The following is an 18,579-nucleotide window of genomic DNA, read 5'->3' on the forward strand; positions in this document are numbered from 1 at the left end:
TAACTAATGATCTTATAAATTTAAGAATAGTAAAGGGATTATAACCGCAATTTGACCTTTTCTAAGAAAAACAAACCTTAGCCAAAGCCAACTAAATGACAATTGACAAATCATTGGTACCCTTTGTCTGTGGGGTAATCTTTTAGAATTTTACAATGTCTTATGCCATGTTGGAATATAATGTTTCCAATCATTCAACTTACACATGATCCATGAAACCATCAATGTTCCATAACCTAATCTTTGTTTGTTGGAGGGATCACCTACTCTAATTATTGTACTTAGTTGTCTCTGTCCAAGTAGGAAAATGATAACATCAATACTAAATTTATTAATTTTTAATGGATGGAGTAATAAAGAGTTTAAATTTTATACATAAATGAAACATTATTCTCTAATTAAGAGTCTGATGTTATTCAACTCGAAGGTTCAAAATTTGGAAAACAAGATAGAATCAATGGTATAAATACAATGTGGATACAGTATTTCTTTTTCCTTCTTTGAAATGGACATTGCATAGAAATGGATAGATATAAAAATAGTAATACAATTTCTATTGGGTTTTTTTTTTTGTTTTGTTTTACTTTCTTCTCTTTCTTTTAATCAAGTGGGAATCTCTAACATCAGCTTAACCATTGTTTTATTTAAATCAACTTTATATCAGATAAGACTGGTGGTTGAGTCATTTCATTTTTCTTTCTCTTGCCTTTTTCGTCAACATTACCGGCCAGCAAAATAAAACTTCTTTATTCTTTTTTGGTCTTTTTTTTTTCATTTCACATGTGACATGTTCTAATCTCTGCCCTTTGCTTCCCAGGTAGAGTTCAGGGTTTTTATTTTTTCTTGTTTTTGCCCATCTGGGTATTTCATAAATTTTCTATCTTGGCTTGGTTTTTAAGCACCTATTGGTCTTATATTGAATTTTCAATTGTAGACTTCCCTATTAAATTGATTGGTTTTAGATTAGGTTATCTGAATTTTTTTTTCAGATTTTTAATCGATGGTTTTAGAAGTAGATTATTGACTTTTGCTCACCCAGTTTTTCAATTTCCCCTTAACTTGTTCCTTTCTGCAGATTCATGAATAATCATTCTTTTCTCTTACATCTAGATGCTTTCAAGGCTTTTTGAAGTTTTGGGTTTTTGAAGGTTTTGTTAATTTATATATTGTTTTGTGAATTTGTCATCGGAATTCTTTTGTATAAACATACATTGTTAGGTGGTTAAATTGATGCACTAGAAGCTAAAACTCATTTCCCTGCTACCAATTTTTGATCTTTTTTAGTTACATCTTAATTGGTATTGAGAGTTGCATGTGTTCTTGCAAACTGTTTGGGGATGAAGTGGATAATTGTTAACCATGAAAGTTATGAAATTTGAAAGTGGGAGGAGGTCCCAGTTTCCTGTTTCATCAAGCTTGTGTGTTCCTGGTTCTGTTAACTTATGTTACGTTGGTTAATGTAGGTACTTAGGTAACTAAATCAAATTTTCATGCGATAATAGATTGTCACTATCATCCAAAATTAGTTGATTGATTGATGGGGTCCGAAGGGCCAGCAGCAGTAACCATCCATGTGACTGGTTTTAAGAAATTCCATGGAGTTTCAGAGAATCCAACTGAAACAATTGTCAGTAATTTAAAAGAGTATACAGAAAAGAAAGGTTTGCCAAAAGGTGTTATTCTTGGCAGCTGTAGCGTTCTTGAGACTGCAGGTCAGGGAGCACTCCCTCAACTATACCAGACATTGCAATCTGCCTTAACCGGCAAGGATTCTGAATCTTCTTGTTCTGGGAGAATTATTTGGGTTAGTTACTCACTTTCTATTGTGTAGTAATTGCTTATTTTCATACATTCATGTCAACTTCGTAGCTGCCTTGGTAATCTCTGTTTATGTTGTCGGAATTCTTTTATTATAGTGTAATGCGTAGTAATTTGTTTTAGCTTTGCATAAAGTAGGCTGAAGCCTTTTCTGGTACCTGATTAATGCATAAAAAGGATCTTTTGTTGTGATTACAACCCCCACATATTCATCTATTGCTAAAAGTAAAAAGGTTAAAATATCTGTAATGTGATTTGGTAATGTGCCAATACCTGATAAATCCATGGTAAAAATGCATGTTATGGGATTGGGATATATGATCAGCCAATCAGGTAGTCCAAGGTTGTCCGGTTCTTTCGGCCATCTTCTTTATACTTTCTTTGATATCTTAAATACATGAAATAAGCACTTTTGCAATAAGTGAGGCCAATTTTTATTCATTGTTTATTAGGGATTTCAACAGTTGTTATCTTAATTACTAGTCTTTGGTGAAATCCAACTCTCTGTCTGACAAATGAAGGCTCACATATCTTGGTCATTCTTACAATGTTTCTTCAGGTACATTTTGGAGTCAATAGTGGTGCAAGTAGATTTGCTGTTGAGCGTCAAGCTGCGAATGAAGCTACTTTCCGTTGCCCTGATGAGATGGGATGGAAACCTCAGGTTAGATATAATCCTTTTCCACTTTTATGGTACATGTGCAACTTGGCATGCCTCTTTTTTTTCAAACATTCTTTCTTTTGTTAACATTTTCTATTGATTACAGAAAGTACCCATTATTCCTGCAGATGGTGGAATTTCACGTGTAAGAGAGGTAGTATTGTTTTCTTTAAGATATCATTTGCTGCTTAGCATGGTTAAATTACACCTATAATTTATTCTTTCATTTCTTACCTCCATTGTTAAAGAGTTTCCTTTGTTACCTCTGTGCAGACTTCTCTTCCTGTTGAGGAGATTACAAAGGCCTTAGCAAAGAAGGGATTTGAGGTGATGACCTCCGATGATGCAGGACGGTTTGTGTGCAATTATGTTTACTATCACTCCCTTCGCTTTGCCGAACAGAATGGGATCAAATCTCTCTTTGTCCATGTCCCTCTCTTCTTGACCATAGATGAGGAGACCCAAATGAAATTTGCCGCTTCCTTGTTGGTGGTACTCGCTTCTCTATGTCAGTAACATACTGCATCCACTCATCTTTATGTCCAGAAATTGATATGGTTGTACGGTTGTATGTGAGTGGTGGATGGAAGGATGCATGTTTGTTGAAAGTCTTTAATAAAAGGATAAGTGTATGTGAATGAATAAAAACTGTATTTCAGCACATACGCCTTATGTATTTCTTTTATTTCTCTAATGCTTCCTCTGCTGCATGGAAATTTCTTGAATCTTCATGTTAATATGTCAATAAATTCCTGTTTGCTTCTATTACCAGAATATTTACTTTTTCTTCTGACTTTTGAGTATCTCTTCTTGCATTTTTTCTTATCCCTAACTGTATTTTTGCTCTGTTATCATTCTAGCTAATCCTTAATTATCTGGTGGTCTGCTTTCCTTAAAGGCTTTTTATAAATAAGGTTGAACCATCTGTTGATGTAGTGCAGAAACTGAAATGAATTAGGTTTGAACTATGACATTCAGGGAAGACTTTACATAACTTAAGATTACATTCACTAACTCATTTCCTCTTTCACCCTCGATGCTTATAGCAAGTTTCATGCTAGACAAATTATCTTTTTAAGTATGAAGTTGCATGCCAGCTTAATTTAGTTTCTTTTCATGCTGTAAATAACAAAGGCTGGAGGGCTTATTATCTTGTATATGCTATGTTGGTGGGGTTATTTTCTGATTCAAGTTAATATTATACTTCTAACAGATAATGTAATTAAGGGATGGGTTATGGGATATCTTCAAGTTAATATTGTGTTTTGGTATGGGTGAACCATTGCGCATAATCAGTAAGTTAGTTGCCCTTTGGTTGTCCAGTTACTTGAGTTTGTTGCTGCAAATTTACATCATTGAATTACCTCTGGTGTCAACGTCCTGCCGTATGAACTGAAAGCTGAGATCCACTTAGCTCTATGGCATCTCCGGTTCAGATTTTTTACTAATCAAGAAAGAAAGGAATTTCTGGTATGAAATGCCATAATAAGATAAGGCTTTTTTCCTAGCACTGGATTGAATTTCATACAACTTGAGAATCCATCATTTTCTTCTTTCTTGATCTATTCCTTTAGGTACTTATACAGCTGATTAATCTTATATATTTTACATGGCCATGTGATTCAACAACTATCCACATAATAGTGTGTTATCAATTGTGGCATTAGTTTCCTCCATCAAGCAATAAATTGGTGGAATAGTTTGTTTGAGGACAGTTCCATAAGCATTCCAGCAAAAGGGATTTGCCACAGTGCGACCTTTGGCAGCAGGTAGCAGCTCTACTTGTGTCAGTTTAAGGTTTGTGCATGGAATTGAGTCACTACAAGCAAAACTCATTGGTGGACTTCTAACATCAAATGAACCCTTAATATTACTGTAGGAAATGTCATTAATAACAACTGCACTCGTTTGGTTACTGCAGTTTTTGGTGAGGCAGTAGTATTGGTCTATGATAATCGGATTCTGAACAGCTTCCATATGGATGTTACTGAATTCAACTTTTGACACGCAACCGGAGCCGCCTTGCCAGGTTTTAATTCGAATGCCGTTATTGGAATGTTGTATGACCGAATCCGAAACGCTGATGTTTGAAACGCAGGCACGTGATTTATTGATGCCGAGACTACCAATGCTGCAATAAGAAATAAAAAGATGTTAGCCTAACCTAGAAAGTTTTAAATAGAACATAATGGTACTCAATTAGAAATGAAACTAAATAATAATGAGGTGAAGAAAAGAGACATAAATAGCATCCTTCCGCCGCCCTAAGATGTTTGATAGGTTAAGAAATTCATTGGCAACTCTGAAGCCTATGATACTAACGGTTTTGCATACCTTATTCCATGACTTGGACCACAAGTTATGTTGTTTATATCAACATCATAGCAACCAGCTCCAATTGATATACAATCATCACCTAAAAGATCATAAATGTAGTACATGTGAAGTATTTCAAAGAGTTGTAAGCACTATATTCTGATTATATGTATGACCATGTGTCATTTTGTATGAAAACTCACCGTTGGATATGATGGAATTATAAATCTGCACATTATTTGTGTTCTCAATGTGAATTCCATCTGTGTTGGGACTTTGGGCTGGTGCTTTGATGGTTAGCGATTCTACACGAACGCCATGGCAGGCATCAAACCGGAAATGGAACTGTGGACCGTTCTTGATTTTAAGTCCTTTAACTGTCAAGTTAGAGCTCATGAAAAACCTTATAGCCTGCATTAAGAAACCCAGTGATACATGTTCAAAAAACCTGAAAGAATTTGCTTTTCGAAAAAGGAAGGGCCACTTAAAGTGCAAGTCTCAGTTGTACTTACTACAGGGCTATCACAGGGGCCAGACATTGTTGTTCCATTAACTCCCTGCTTAGCAGACACATAATATGTTAGTCATGGACTTTAATGGTGAATTAAGTAACATGAATGTTAAAACATGAGGACGGTGGATTACTTTGTGAGGCTTGCAGGGAAGATTCCACCAATTCTCTCCCTTGCCATCTACAAGGCCACCACCTTGCATTGACATCCCGTTGATTCTATAGAAGACTAGCCATTGTCGTTTGCTGATATTTCTTGGCCAAGAATCAGGTCCATCAGGTGGCATTATAATTCCATCAATCTTCTCACCAAAATCCGAACTAGTCAATGGTTAAAATGTTACAGAATATATAAAGCTCAATCTAAGCCGAAAATGACAACGTTTATTACCCGAAACACAAGGCCAACAGTCTTACAAGGTCCTGCAAAGATTGTAGATTGTAACATAAAGGAATAGCCATCAGGAACTAGAAGAACAGCTGATTTAATTTGGCATGCCATGTCCCAAGCCAACTTAAATGCTTGAGTATCATCAGTGACTCTATCCCCAACAGCACCAAAATCAAGTACATTGAAGACACTGTAACTTGGACGAGCAACAGCAGCTTCTGGTGCAAGTGAAGGAGGAAGAGAAACATGAGACACAATGTGGAATTGCTCCTGTTCTGAGTGGCCATAATGATGTCTGCTTTGAATGGTAACGAAGAACAGGCATGAAAAGATAAAGAAAAGCAATTGAAGAACTTGATGAAAGGGCATGGTGAGCTTAGCCATTAGCTTGAGTGAGGAGTGAGTGGAGGGATGTAATGAAAAATATCAGTACCCTCTACTTATAGAGCAAAAGCAGGCTCCACTATCCTAGGTTTGCCCTGTGTACTAGGTGGTATATAGCATTATAGCCATTAACCAAATTCTCACTTTTGACATTCAAAGAATTTGTCACTGGTTCTTCACCTAAAGATCATGGAAGTTACAAGAGAAGCAAGCAACAAGGTCCCCATATAATGTGACCACTGACCACTTGTAGCAAGAGATAGCGGCTGAAAGAATATTGAGTTGCAAGAGAGGAATTCTCAATGGGAAGCACCATTTTGGTTTGTGGTCATCAATTTTACAAATAGTGGCAAGAAACCGACCAGTTCCATGCTATATGTATAGGGGTTGGCCACATTCTAGAGGATGTGGAGATATTGAGATGGGGCCGTTGTAAAATCAGCAGGGCATGCTTTGGCTGTTGGGTTTCATCCTCTGTTCATGGTCCCATTTCCTTACTTATTTTAGAAATGGAGCTTAACCACATTTTGGGATCCAAAAAGTCAGATGACAGGTGGGAGTTTTAGGGATAAAAATGTTCCTTCTTTTTGTGAATGTGATGCTTTAAGAAAATGGCTTCTATGAGAGATTTAAGGTGAGATGCATAAGTGTTTTTGGGCAGTGCCCAATTCAAATGAGGATTTGAAAGAGGAAATTATGCACTGGCCCAATAAAGATTTGGTTTTATAAAACTAAAGGCCAACCTCAACCACAAGCCCAATGTTTCCCTTTTCCGGGCAATCTATGTTTTAATCTGAATTCAAATTCGATTCGATTATAAAATTCAACCACCAAAATTTATAAATAATTTAAATCTAAAATGATTTTTTTAATTTAAAACTTAAGACGTAGCATAAGGACTTACTATGAATTAACCCTTTAATGAAGATTTTCAGCCTGACACTAACCATTCCTTAATATACTCTTAACAAACAAACCTTGGCCCAACTTTTTTTTTTTAATTCTTAAAATTTGATTTTGATTGGACTAAGTTAGACTCAGCTCGTTTTTATTATAAATACTTAATAATGTAAATTAAAAATAATTTAAGATCTAAACTCAAAAGGATGCAAATCGATTCAAATATCTAATCTAAGGTGAAGTTTATATTATTTAATATGAAAAAAATTAATAAATAAAGTTGAATAATCCAAATTCAGAAGAACATGAAGTTGAAATTATTTAAATTCAAAATATTCGAACATTTAAAATCTAAATTAATTAAAAATTAAATTACTATTTCCAAAAAAAAAAGTTATATAATTCCTTGAAATATAATTATGACACACGACTTGATTCTAAAGGCTACACAGTAAATGGTCCAAAAGATGATTATAAATTACAACAAGCACTTCATTAAATAAAAAAAATATGTAAATAAAACAAAAAGAAAAATAATCGAAAAAAGAAGAAGAAAGAATTGACCTAAGCCTTGAAACATCTCATAATTGATCTTTCCAACAAATTATTTTTAAAGGAAAAATCTCCATAGGCTATTTTACTATTTAGCCTTCATTCTCCTATTTCCTTCTTTCTCCATTCTTTTTTTCACCATTGCCATTATCTTCCCCATCCTGCTGCTGCTGCTTCATATTTCCCATTTCTCCATTATTACTATCTATTTCATAATCCTTAAAACGATGATCTTTCATATCTGATCCACTTTCTCTCTTTGCCCAATCCTCCCAAATAAAGAAAACACCATCCATATTCTTCAAATCGCATCCACTTTTCGTCATCGTCATCTGCTTATCCTTTTTTCTTTGCTGTCTTCTTTGATTTCACTCAGATGATATCCTCGCAGGTTGGTTCTTCATCTTGACCCAATTTTATTTACATTTTCAATCTTGTTCTCTATTGGTAAAGGTTAACTGTTTTCTTCTTTCTAGATCATCATCTTTTTTTTTTCTTTTTTTTTTGTATGGATAGTGAAACCAAGGATCGACTGCTTCATGCTGGAAATCTGGTGATTGGGTTTTCTGGAATTTAGCTTTCGCCATCGAAAAATTGAGGATTTGATACAGCTAAAGGCTTTTTTCCTTCGCAGGTGATCTCTTTTTGCCAGTGAAATTTTGTTCTATGAATGAATCGTTGTAATATGATGAATTCAAAGCTGACGTGAATTTAGAATTCGTTGTATCAGGGTCCGTAACAAAAGAGCTGCTGCTTCCGCTCTAAGGGAGACAGAAAGCTGTAAGGTATTTGCTCAATAATCTCTTTCTAGTGCATGAAATATCTGATTAAAAGGAAATAAATTAGTTTTAACCAGATAATTTAGACAGTCTGAATATGATACCACCATTGAACATATACATGATACCAACAATTAATTCAGTGGAAAATGACAAGTGGCACAAAGCTTTTTTGGCTGAAAATTCTGATATTTAGTTCGAGATCGAGTCAGTCAAAACGAGAAATTATTTCAGCTATATTTTGTTCAAGATCGATTCAAGTCAAAATGAGAAACTATTTCAGCGTTAATTTTCTATCCACGAGATTTGAACCCGAAATTTTAGTGAAGGGATATTAAACTCTTTGCGGGGATATTAAACTCTTTGCCGCTTAATCCAACAACGGATAAAACGAAATTCGGTTTTATAATACTACCCTCTTGGGAGATAGGATATTCATCAGCTTGTGCTGTGTTAATGGTTTCAGCCATTGAACTTTTTAATTTTTCCAATCATTTTGTTACTTCCTTTATCTAATCTTATTATGCATATCAGGCTGAGATTATTTCAAGTGCATGCAGCATAAATCATATAGCTAATGGAATGTTTCAGGTTGAAGTATCGCCAAATAGAAAAAGGAGATGAGAACTGATAACTCTTTGTTGTTTATCACAGTATATGCTGACCGCCACACCCAACAAGCTTTACTTCCTTGATTCAAGTTCAGCATTTGAGTGATTCCCTATGGCTGACAACCGGAATAGAAATGTCAAGCCTGCAAATGGCAAGCCGGCGGCAGCTGCCAACCCATATGCCATCAACCTGGATAACTTCAGCAAGCGGTTGAAAATGTTATATTCACATTGGAATAAACACAATACCGATCTATGGGGTTCTTCCAGTGCTCTCGCCATTGCAACTCCACCAGTTTCAGAGGATCTGAGGTACTTGAAATCCTCTGCACTGAATATTTGGTTGGTAGGCTATGAATTCCCGGAAACCATTATGGTTTTCTTGAAGAAACAGATCCATTTCTTGTGTAGCCAAAAAAAGGCCTCTTTGCTTGATGTTGTGAAGAAGTCTGCCAGAGAAGCTATTGATGTTGAAGTCGTTATTCATGTGAAGGCCAAGGGTGATGATGGAACCGGTCTCATGGATACCATTTTTCGAGCTATTCATTCTCAGGCTAGCTCTGGTGATCATAATGTGCCTATTGTTGGTCACATATCAAGGGAGGCACCTGAGGGGAAGTTTCTAGAGACATGGGATGAAAAGTTAAAGAGTGCAAAATTTGAGCTAAGTGATGTTACAACTGGGTTTTCTGACTTGTTTGCTGTGAAAGATGAAACTGAGCTTACAAATGTGAAAAAAGCTGCATTCTTGACTTCATCTGTTATGAGGCAATTTGTGGTGCCCAAACTTGAGAAGGCAATTGATGAGGAGAGGAAGGTTTCTCACTCAACATTGATGGATGATACAGAGAAGACTATACTGGAACCAGGACGGATTAAGGTGAAATTGAAGGCTGAGAACATTGACATTTGTTACCCTCCAATTTTTCAAAGTGGAGGAGAATTTGATCTAAAACCAAGTGCTTCAAGCAATGATGAGAATCTTTACTATGACTCAACCAGTGTAATTATATGTGCACTTGGGTCTCGATACAACAGTTACTGTTCAAATATTGCTCGAACCTTTCTGATTGATGCCAATTCCAAACAAAGCAAGGCTTATGAGGTCCTCCTTAAAGCTCACGAAGCAGCCATTGGTGCTTTGAAATCTGGGAACAAGGTGAATTCTGTTTATCAGGCAGCAGTCTCAGTGGTAGAGAAGGAGGCTCCTGAATTAGCTGCAAACTTGACTAAAACTGCAGGGACTGGAATAGGCCTTGAGTTTCGTGAGACGGGGCTCAGCCTTAATGCCAAGAATGACCGAATCTTGAAACCAGGGATGGTTTTCAACGTCTCACTTGGTTTCCAGAACTTGCAGACGGAGACGAACAACCCCAAGACTCGAAAATACTCGGTGTTGCTTGCAGATACAGTCATTGTTGGTGAGAAAGTACCAGATGTCTTAACTTCGAAAAGTTCTAAAGCTGTCAAAGATGTGGCATACTCATTTAATGAAGATGATGAAGAAGAAGAGAAGATGAAGGTTAAAGCCGAGGATAATGGTAATGAGACATTATTCTCCAAGACAACACTCAGGTCAGACAACCACGAAATGTCTAAAGAAGAGCTAAGAAGGCAGCATCAAGCTGAACTTGCTCGCCAGAAGAACGAAGAAACCGCAAGGAGACTTGCTGGTGGGGGTGCTAATGCAGCAGATAATCGCGGTGCAGTGAAAACAGTAGGTGATTTGATTGCATATAAGAATGTTAATGATCTGCCTCCTCCTAGAGATTTGATGATTCAGGTTGACCAGAAGAATGAAGCTATCCTCTTACCAATTTATGGTAGCATGGTCCCTTTCCATGTGGCTACAGTGAAGAGTGTGTCCAGCCAACAGGATAGTAACCGTACTAGTTATATCAGGATAATATTCAATGTACCTGGCACCTCTTTCACTCCGCATGATGCAAACTCTCTCAAGTTTCAAGGATCAATATACTTGAAAGAGGTTTCATTTCGCTCTAAGGACTCCAGGCATATCATTGAAGTCGTGCAGCAAATCAAAACACTCCGCCGGCAAGTTAATTCTAGAGAGTCTGAAAGGGCTGAGAGGGCAACTTTAGTTACCCAGGAGAGGCTGCAACTTGCATCAGCCAAGTTCAAGCCAATTAAGTTGCACGATCTATGGATTCGTCCCCCTTTTGGTGGTCGTGGTAGAAAGCTGACAGGTTCACTGGAAGCTCACACAAACGGATTCAGGTATTCTACTTCAAGGCCTGATGAACGTGTTGATGTGATGTTTGGAAACATCAAGCATGCCTTCTTCCAGCCAGCAGAGCGAGAAATGATCACTCTGGTGCACTTTCATTTACATAATCACATCATGGTTGGTAATAAGAAAACCAAGGATGTGCAGTTTTATATAGAGGTGATGGATATAGTTCAGACATTGGGTGGTGGGAAGAGATCTGCCTATGACCCTGATGAGATTGAGGAAGAGCAACGCGAGCGTGACCGAAAGAATAAAATTAACACGGACTTCCAGAACTTTGTGAATCGGGTTAATGATTTGTGGGGACAGCCTCAATTTAAAGCATTTGACCTTGAATTTGATCAGCCTATGAGAGAGCTTGGCTTCCATGGGGTTCCCCATAAAGCCTCTGCTTTCATTGTGCCAACATCAAACTGCCTGGTTGAGCTAATAGAGACTCCTTTTGTGGTGATCACCCTAAGTGAGATTGAGATAGTTAACCTCGAAAGAGTTGGTCTGGGGCAGAAGAATTTTGATATGACTATTGTATTCAAGGACTTCAAGCGAGATGTCCTTCGGATTGACTCGATTCCCTCTACATCACTAGATGGCATCAAAGAGTGGCTTAATACCACTGATCTCAAGTACTATGAGAGCAGACTAAATTTGAATTGGCGTCCTATACTGAAAACTATCACTGATGATCCAGAAAAGTTCATTGAAGATGGTGGATGGGAATTTTTGAACATGGAAGTCAGTGATTCCGAGTCTGAGAACTCAGAAGAGTCTGACCAAGGGTATGTGCCTTCAGATGTGCAGTCTGAATCAGGATCAGAGGATGAGGATGATGATAGTGAATCGTTGGTTGAATCTGAAGATGATGACGAAGAAGACTCAGATGAAGATTCGGAGGAAGATGAAGGAAAGACTTGGGAAGAGTTGGAGAGGGAAGCGAGCTATGCAGATAGAGAGAAAGGAGATGATTCCGATAGCGAGGAAGAAAGGAAGAGAAGAAAGATGAAGGCTTTCGGTAAAGGTCGTGTACCTGATAAGAGACCCAGCAGTAACCTTCCGAAGAGGTCCAAATTGAGGTGACATGCTTTTTGAAAACAAATGTAGTACCAGCAACCTAGTAAAATATGGTAGTCGTACTAAATAATACTAGTTGCTTTCAGTAGTATATGTTTAATCAAGGTTTTTTTTTTTTTGTTGCTTTCCATCGCTTTTTTGTGTGTCAATCAACTTGTTATAAACTTTTACCAGTAAATTAGCTAAGACGAAATATCATGGAGGTTTTACCTGTAATCTTGGATGTGCATCTCACCTGCTCTCATTTTTATTCTAGCCCCTCCATATTATGAATTTATAACCAAACAACAGGAACTAGACAACTGTCATTAGGTTTTTGCAACAATGTAATGAGCAAACTAATTGCCTCGCGGTGAGGTACCAGAGCCTGCAAAAACATGCTGACTGTAAATAATGCAACAAAGATAAAACTGCAGAAACAAAAGGAAATTAATCTGGTAACTGTGTCTGCAAGGTAGGATCATAAAGATGAAATTACCACTAGCATAATTCAAGTTCCAGCAACTGGGCATTGGCATGATCAAGCATGCTTATCTTGGCTTCACGAGACTTTGGACCTGAGAGCTTCACAACATCCTGGGAGATGAAGCTTGTAAATTAAGCAGTCTAAATAGCACCCTACCACATTTATAAACATCAAAAAATGGTTTACACCATAGGCGAAGTTAAAAAAACAGATTTTCTTTTTCTTTTTTGATATTGAAATAAAGTGGTACATGCCATACGAGGCATAAAGCCAAAAAAGATGAAAAGACCTCTTCCTTGAACAAGTACAACGGCAGGCAAGTAATTTTGTAAATCCAGTCCCATAAATTTGATACTTTCTAAGAAAAAAAATCCAATAAAGGGACTAAAAAGAGACGAAATAATAAAAATTTTACTCCCATTGAACTGATGCCACAAATTTACAAACAAAACCATCCTCCAGATAATCAAACTTACTGCCTAACTGCTTAAGACAAAGGAACAGGATCCATATGATGACACTTCTGAATTCAGAGCTATGTTAGAAAACAACATTCTTCTAAAGCACTAGCTGCTACTAAATCATGTCTAAACATTAACCCCCCACCAAACAAAAAAAAACTCGCAATGTAACTAAAAGAAATACTATCACAACTATCGTAGCTTGGAACGTTTGGGAATAGCACTACTAGGAGGCGCTCGAGATTTCCCAAAAGCCTTCATTTCCTTCGCCTCCTATCCTCCTCACTATCTGATTCATTCCCTTTCTCCCTGTCTGCATTGCTCGCTTCCCTCTCCAACTCCTCCCATGTTTTTCCCTTTTCTTCTTCCGAGTCTTCCTCAGAATCTTCCTCCTCTTCATCCTCAGATTCAACTAGTGATGCACTATCAGAGTCATCATCCTCTGACTCAGATTCAGACTCCATATCAGATGGCTCATAACCCTGATCTGACTCCTCTTCATCCTCAGACTCTGAATCACTAGCCTCCAAGTTCAAAAATTCCCAACCCCCATTTTCAATGAAGCTCTGTGGATCATCAGTAATTGTCTTCAGAATCTGCCGCCAGTTCAGATTCAACCTGCTCTCATAATACTTGAGGTCCGTAGTATCAAGCCATTCCTTGATGCCATCAAGTGAGGTTGAAGGAATAGAATCAATCCTGAGCACATCTCTCTTGAAGTCCTTAAACACAATGGTCATGTCAAAATTCTTTTGCCCAAGACCAACTCTCTCCAAGTTCACAATCTCGATCTCACTTAAGGTGACCACAAGGAAAGGAGTTTCTACCAGCTCGACCAGACAGCTAGAAGTCGGGACGATAAAAGCTGAGGCTTTGTGAGGGACACCATGGAAGCCCAGTTCTCTAAGAGGCTGATCAAACTCAAGATCGAGACCATTAAACTGAGGCTGGCCCCAGAGATCATTAACTCGATTCACAAAACTCTGGAAATCCATGTTGATCTTATTCTTCCTATCCCTCTCCCTTTGCTCTTCTTCAATTTCATCTGGATCATAAGCAGACCTCTTTCCCCCTCCCAATGTCTGGACAACATCCATAACCTCAACATAAAATTGCACATCTTTAGTTTTTTTGTTTCCCACCATTATGTGATTGTGCAGATGAAAGTGAAGGAGAGTGATCATTTCTTTCTCTGCAGGCTGGAAGAATGCATGCTTTATGTTCCCATACATAACATCAACACGCTCATCAGCTCTAGTAGTAGAATATCGAAAACCATTAACATGAGTTTCAAGTGTTCCTGGAATCTTCCTCCCACGACCACCAAAAACAGGACGAATCCAAAGGTCAGGTAGCCTAATAGGCTTGAACCTATTTCCTGCAAGTTGGAGTTTCTCCTGAGTAACCAAGGTTGCCCTCTCAGCTTTCTCAGATTCCCTAGCAACAACATGCCGACGAAGTGTTTTAATCTGCTGTACAACTTCACTGATGTGCCTTGGATCCTTGGAACGGAATGAGACTTCTTTTAAATATATTGCCCCTTGATTCTTTAACGAGTTCGAATCATGGGAACTAAAAGGAGTCCCTGGAACGTTAAATATAATCCGAATAAAGCAATTCCGATTGGTATCCTGCTGGCTTGAAACTGTCCTTATAGTAGCCACATGGAAAGGAACCATGCTGCCGTATATTGGCAAGAGCACAGCTTCATTCTTTTGGTCAATCTGAATCATAAAATCTCTTGGAGGGGGCAAGTCATTGACATTCTTATAGGCAATCAAATCAGCTGCTGTCTTCGCAATTGCTCTATTGTCTCCAGTCTCAGGTCCACCTGCAAGCCGTCTAGCTGTTTCTTCATTCTTCTGACGAGCAAGTTCGGCTTGGTGCTGCCTCCTTAACTCTTCCTTAGAGATCTCATGATTATCCGACCTGAGCACTGTCTTAGACATGAAGTGGTCAGAACCATTAGTTTCAACCTTCACATGCTTATCTTCTTCTTCCTCATCCTCATTGAATGAATAAGCTACGTCCTTAACAGCCTTGGAACTCTTTCCAGTGACAACTTCTGTATTTTGCTCGCCAACAATAACAGTATCAGCAAGTAACAGAGAAAAATTCTTGTTCTTTGGATTTTTACTCGCACACTGCAAATTCTGAAAACCAAGTGACACATTGAAAACCATTCCAGCTTTCACCACACGCTCATTCTTCATATTGAGATTAAGCCCCGACTCACGAAACTCAAGACCAATTCCTGTCCCAGCAGATTTTGTTAGATTTGGAACCAAATCAGGAGCTTCCTTTTCAACAACTGAAAGTGCTGCTTGATATGCTGCACTGATTCTGTTCCCAGGTTTCAACATACTAATTGCAGCTTCATGGGCCTTAAGAAGAACCTCATATGCCTTGCTCTGAACTGGAGTGGCATCAATCAAGAATGTCCTGGCAATATTTGAGCAATAACTGTTATAGCGAGCTCCAACTGCACACAAGATAACACTGGCAGAATCATAGTACAGATTCTCTTCATTACTCGCAGCACTAGGTCTGAGATCAAACTCACCCCCACTTTGAAATATGGGAGGGTAACAAATATCAACATTCTCTGGCTTGAGCTTCACTTTAGCTAGCTGAGGATTGCCTATGGCTTTCTCTGTTTCATCCATCAAGGTAGCATGAGTGATTTTTTTTCCTCATCGATTACAGTCTCAAGCCTTGGAACCACAACATTGTTCATCACATTGTAACTTAGATAAGCAGCTTTCTTCACATTCATATGCTCTTCTTTGTCCTTAAAAGCAAAAAGATCAGACAACCCATTTGTTACATCAACAAGCTGAAAGCTAGCACTTTTTAGTTTTTCAGCCCATGTTTCTAAAAGCTTTCCTTCAGGAGCCTCTCGAGCTATGTAACCAAAAAAAGGAGCATCTTCAGAACCCTTGTATTGTGCTCTGATGGACCGAAATACAGCATCCATCAATGCAGTTCCATCATCAGTCTTTGCTTTCACATGCATTACAACATCAACCCCCACAGCATCCTTGGCAGATTTCTTTACAACTTCAAGTAGAGAAGCCTTCTTCTGGCTGCACAAAAATGTATCTGCTTCTTTGTGAAACCATTATTGTCTCTGGAAACTCGTAACCTAGTAACCAAATGTTTAGAGCTGAAGATTTCAGGTAACGCAAATCTTCAGAAGGTGGTGGCGTCGCTACTGCAAGGACATCAGAAGAACTCCAAAGCTCAGCTTTGTGCTCATTCCAGTGTGAATACAAAGCCTTCAAACGTTTGCTGAAGTTTTCCAGATTAATAGAGTAAATACTTCCTGACCCAGGAGCTGTCCCATTTGGAGGCTGGCCATTTGTACTCCTATGATCAGTCATTGAGAAGCTCTGCTGCACAATTACCAATTGTTAAAGATGAGCAAATTACTAAAACAATTCAGCAGCAACTATTAACGACTAAAATTTAGGGATCGATTAGTTTTTTAGAAACCTGAAATCACTTCAGAAACTTCAAAAAGTAAACAAACAAATTAAATATTCCAAAATATCTCACTCTTTACGAATAAAGATTCAACAACTTCGAATTCAAAACAAACACTTTAAATTTCGATTAAGCCTGAGTTTCACAAATTAATACTAGAGAACATATAAAACCTAGTTTTTAGGTGTCCAAATACCAACGGAAACCTTCATCAAAGGAAACTCAAACTCGAATGGAAATTAGAGTTTCAAAACGTGGAAAACACTTAAATAAATACTAAAAAGGAACAGAATGAGAAAACTAACAGTTCCAGCTCCGCTAGCACTAAGCTTGAATCTGGAGACGAAGAAATCCCAAAGCTCTGAAGGCAACTAGGCTCTCTTTGCCCCCGCGGCGGCCTCAGAGTAAGTTGAAAGACGCGAAAACTAGGGTTACGGTTTCGCAGAGAGCGGCCGAAACAAACAGAGCCCAAAGCTTGAGGCTTAGAAAACAAGGGAAGTATAGTGAAAGTCAAGAGAAACGAAGATTGAGCCGCCAATAAATAAATAAAAAGAGAGGGAATTTGGGGACTAATTGAGGAGATTGAAAATGGAAGAAGATTTAAGCAAAAAATCGAAAACCTGAAGATGGATGGGATTGGAGAAAAAATACGAAGGTAAAAAGAGAGGGAGAATAGAACTGGAAGGAGGGAGTTTTATTATTTAGATTTTATTAAGAACAGTCTAGAACTCTACACTAGAGCTGGAGTGAGTAGGGATCTATTATAAATGTTAAAATTTCTTTACTCTTTCTACTTTTCATATGTTGAATTTAGTCTTTTAATTTTATTTTCAAGAATTTAGTATTTTTATTTTTTGGATTTAAAAATTCAAAGTCTAATTGTTAACAATTACCAAAAAAAAATATGTTTTGTAATGTACTTATATTTAAAAGAAAAATTTCAACTATGTTAATAATTAGATTTGAATTTTTATCTGAGAAAATAAATAGACAAATTCTAAAAAAAAAAAAATGAAAAATATAAATAGAAACATAAATACAAAAAAAAAATAGAAACATATATGTGATATATAAATTATCAGCCAAATCTATGTGAAAAGGTAAATAACGAAATAAATTATTAGATTTGGGCTTGTAAAAATTTTATTAAGATTTTTCTATTTCAAAAAAATGTGGAGTGAAAGCTTCATATATATTTGCTTACATGTTTACACGACTCATGAGTATTTTATTTATTTATTTTAAGGATGTTGAATGGTTCAATTAAACATAAATCCATAGATGGATTCTCAATTAGACTTTTTTTTTTAGAACAATTGTTATCAGATTTAATATTAAAAATAGGAAATAAAATTTTTCAAGATGTTGCGGCAAGGCTTTCACGCGCCGCTATTATACACCCACTCCCGCTGTCTAAGGCTTGGCTACGGGACCAATTGATAACATTTTGTATTTTTATTTTGATGATTAATTTCTTTCCCTCTTTCATAATGAATTATTACCAAAAATAATAACAACATATGAAAATATTACAAATATAAAAGTGAAATTAATAATAAATCATAAATCGTTATTTCGGTGCTTACAAAGTTAGTAGTTAAAAAATAAGAACACTTTACACTGTTGTAAAGTAAGAATATTTTTAAACACCTTACATTTTACTCCTTATTTAAATCAATATCAAACACCTTTTGGCCCTCACGGTACGTACAGGATGCACAAGAAGAATCTATAGAAGTTTACTTCCTCTGTTTAATATTAATTTGAATAAGTGTTTCAACCTTACAAATGTTGATTAGAATAAGTTTTTCTTACCATTATCGACATTCTATTTTACAGTCTAAATTTGTTTAAAACTCAAGGTTACTTACTTATTCATGAGATCATATAGATGTTTACATAGTGCAACTGATATCAACCACCA

At 37.1% G+C, this 18,579-nt stretch overlaps 4 protein-coding genes and 1 pseudogene across 8 annotated transcripts; 2 read left to right on the forward strand and 3 right to left on the reverse strand.

Annotated features, from left to right (window-relative positions):
• Positions 1-450: 450 nt before the first annotated feature.
• On the forward strand, positions 451-3,242 carry LOC107893505 (pyrrolidone-carboxylate peptidase 1). Of its 2 annotated transcripts, none has more exons than XM_016818521.2 (5): positions 451-817; positions 1,464-1,804; positions 2,378-2,482; positions 2,586-2,633; positions 2,753-3,242. In XM_016818521.2, the coding sequence occupies exons 2-5, from the start codon at positions 1,538-1,540 to the stop codon at positions 2,993-2,995; spliced, it is 663 nt and encodes a 220-aa protein (XP_016674010.1). In that variant the 5' UTR covers positions 451-817; positions 1,464-1,537; the 3' UTR covers positions 2,996-3,242. The 2 variants fall into 2 exon arrangements, with proteins under 2 accessions (XP_016674010.1, XP_040941501.1); XM_041085567.1 differs by lacking the exon at positions 451-817 and adding an exon at positions 831-1,148.
• A 699-nt stretch (positions 3,243-3,941) lies between these two features.
• Positions 3,942-5,593, reverse strand: LOC107893504 (polygalacturonase At1g48100-like). The gene is made up of 5 exons (XM_016818520.2): positions 5,441-5,593; positions 5,308-5,352; positions 4,999-5,206; positions 4,814-4,895; positions 3,942-4,610 (listed from the first exon to the last, which is right to left on the reverse strand). Exons 1-5 carry the CDS (start codon positions 5,591-5,593, stop codon positions 4,109-4,111), a joined length of 990 nt encoding a protein of 329 aa, XP_016674009.2. The 3' UTR covers positions 3,942-4,108.
• A 71-nt stretch (positions 5,594-5,664) lies between these two features.
• On the reverse strand, positions 5,665-6,081 carry LOC121212554 (polygalacturonase At1g48100-like). The gene has a single exon (XM_041085568.1). It carries the CDS (start codon positions 6,079-6,081, stop codon positions 5,665-5,667), a length of 417 nt encoding a protein of 138 aa, XP_040941502.1.
• A 1,433-nt stretch (positions 6,082-7,514) lies between these two features.
• On the forward strand, positions 7,515-12,458 carry LOC107893502 (FACT complex subunit SPT16). Of its 4 annotated transcripts, none has more exons than XM_016818516.2 (4): positions 7,515-7,924; positions 8,050-8,167; positions 8,264-8,318; positions 8,904-12,458. In XM_016818516.2, the coding sequence occupies exon 4, from the start codon at positions 9,036-9,038 to the stop codon at positions 12,246-12,248; it is 3,213 nt and encodes a 1,070-aa protein (XP_016674005.1). In that variant the 5' UTR covers positions 7,515-7,924; positions 8,050-8,167; positions 8,264-8,318; positions 8,904-9,035; the 3' UTR covers positions 12,249-12,458. The 4 variants fall into 4 exon arrangements, with proteins under 4 accessions (XP_016674005.1, XP_016674004.1, XP_016674006.1 ...); XM_016818515.2 differs by having other exon boundaries at positions 8,967-12,458; XM_016818517.2 differs by having other exon boundaries at positions 8,264-8,313; positions 8,967-12,458.
• Positions 12,459-13,108: 650 nt separating this feature from the next.
• Positions 13,109-17,280, reverse strand: LOC121212555 (FACT complex subunit SPT16-like; annotated as a pseudogene).
• Positions 17,281-18,579: the final 1,299 nt, after the last annotated feature.

This window comes from Gossypium hirsutum, chromosome A13 (assembly GCF_007990345.1).
Source record: "Gossypium hirsutum isolate 1008001.06 chromosome A13, Gossypium_hirsutum_v2.1, whole genome shotgun sequence".
Taxonomy (NCBI): domain Eukaryota; kingdom Viridiplantae; phylum Streptophyta; class Magnoliopsida; order Malvales; family Malvaceae; genus Gossypium; species Gossypium hirsutum.

Bases quoted from the DNA above. Each gene is read 5' to 3' on its own strand.
- LOC107893505 (XM_016818521.2), top strand. From the start codon at position 1,538: ATGGGGTCCGAAGGGCCAGCAGCAGTAACCATCCATGTGACTGGTTTT. The intron at 2,483-2,585 runs GTTAGATATAAT...TATTGATTACAG, and splicing joins AGATGGGATGGAAACCTCAG to AAAGTACCCATTATTCCTGC. The intron at 2,634-2,752 runs GTAGTATTGTTT...ACCTCTGTGCAG, and splicing joins GAATTTCACGTGTAAGAGAG to ACTTCTCTTCCTGTTGAGGA.
- LOC107893502 (XM_016818516.2), top strand. From the start codon at position 9,036: ATGGCTGACAACCGGAATAGAAATGTCAAGCCTGCAAATGGCAAGCCG.
- LOC107893504 (XM_016818520.2), bottom strand. From the start codon at position 5,593: ATGCCACCTGATGGACCTGATTCTTGGCCAAGAAATATCAGCAAACGA. The intron at 5,207-5,307 runs GTAAGTACAACT...TTCTTAATGCAG, and splicing joins GCCCCTGTGATAGCCCTGTA to GCTATAAGGTTTTTCATGAG. The intron at 4,611-4,813 runs GTATGCAAAACC...TTCTTATTGCAG, and splicing joins GGTCCAAGTCATGGAATAAG to CATTGGTAGTCTCGGCATCA.
- LOC121212554 (XM_041085568.1), bottom strand. From the start codon at position 6,081: ATGGCTAAGCTCACCATGCCCTTTCATCAAGTTCTTCAATTGCTTTTC.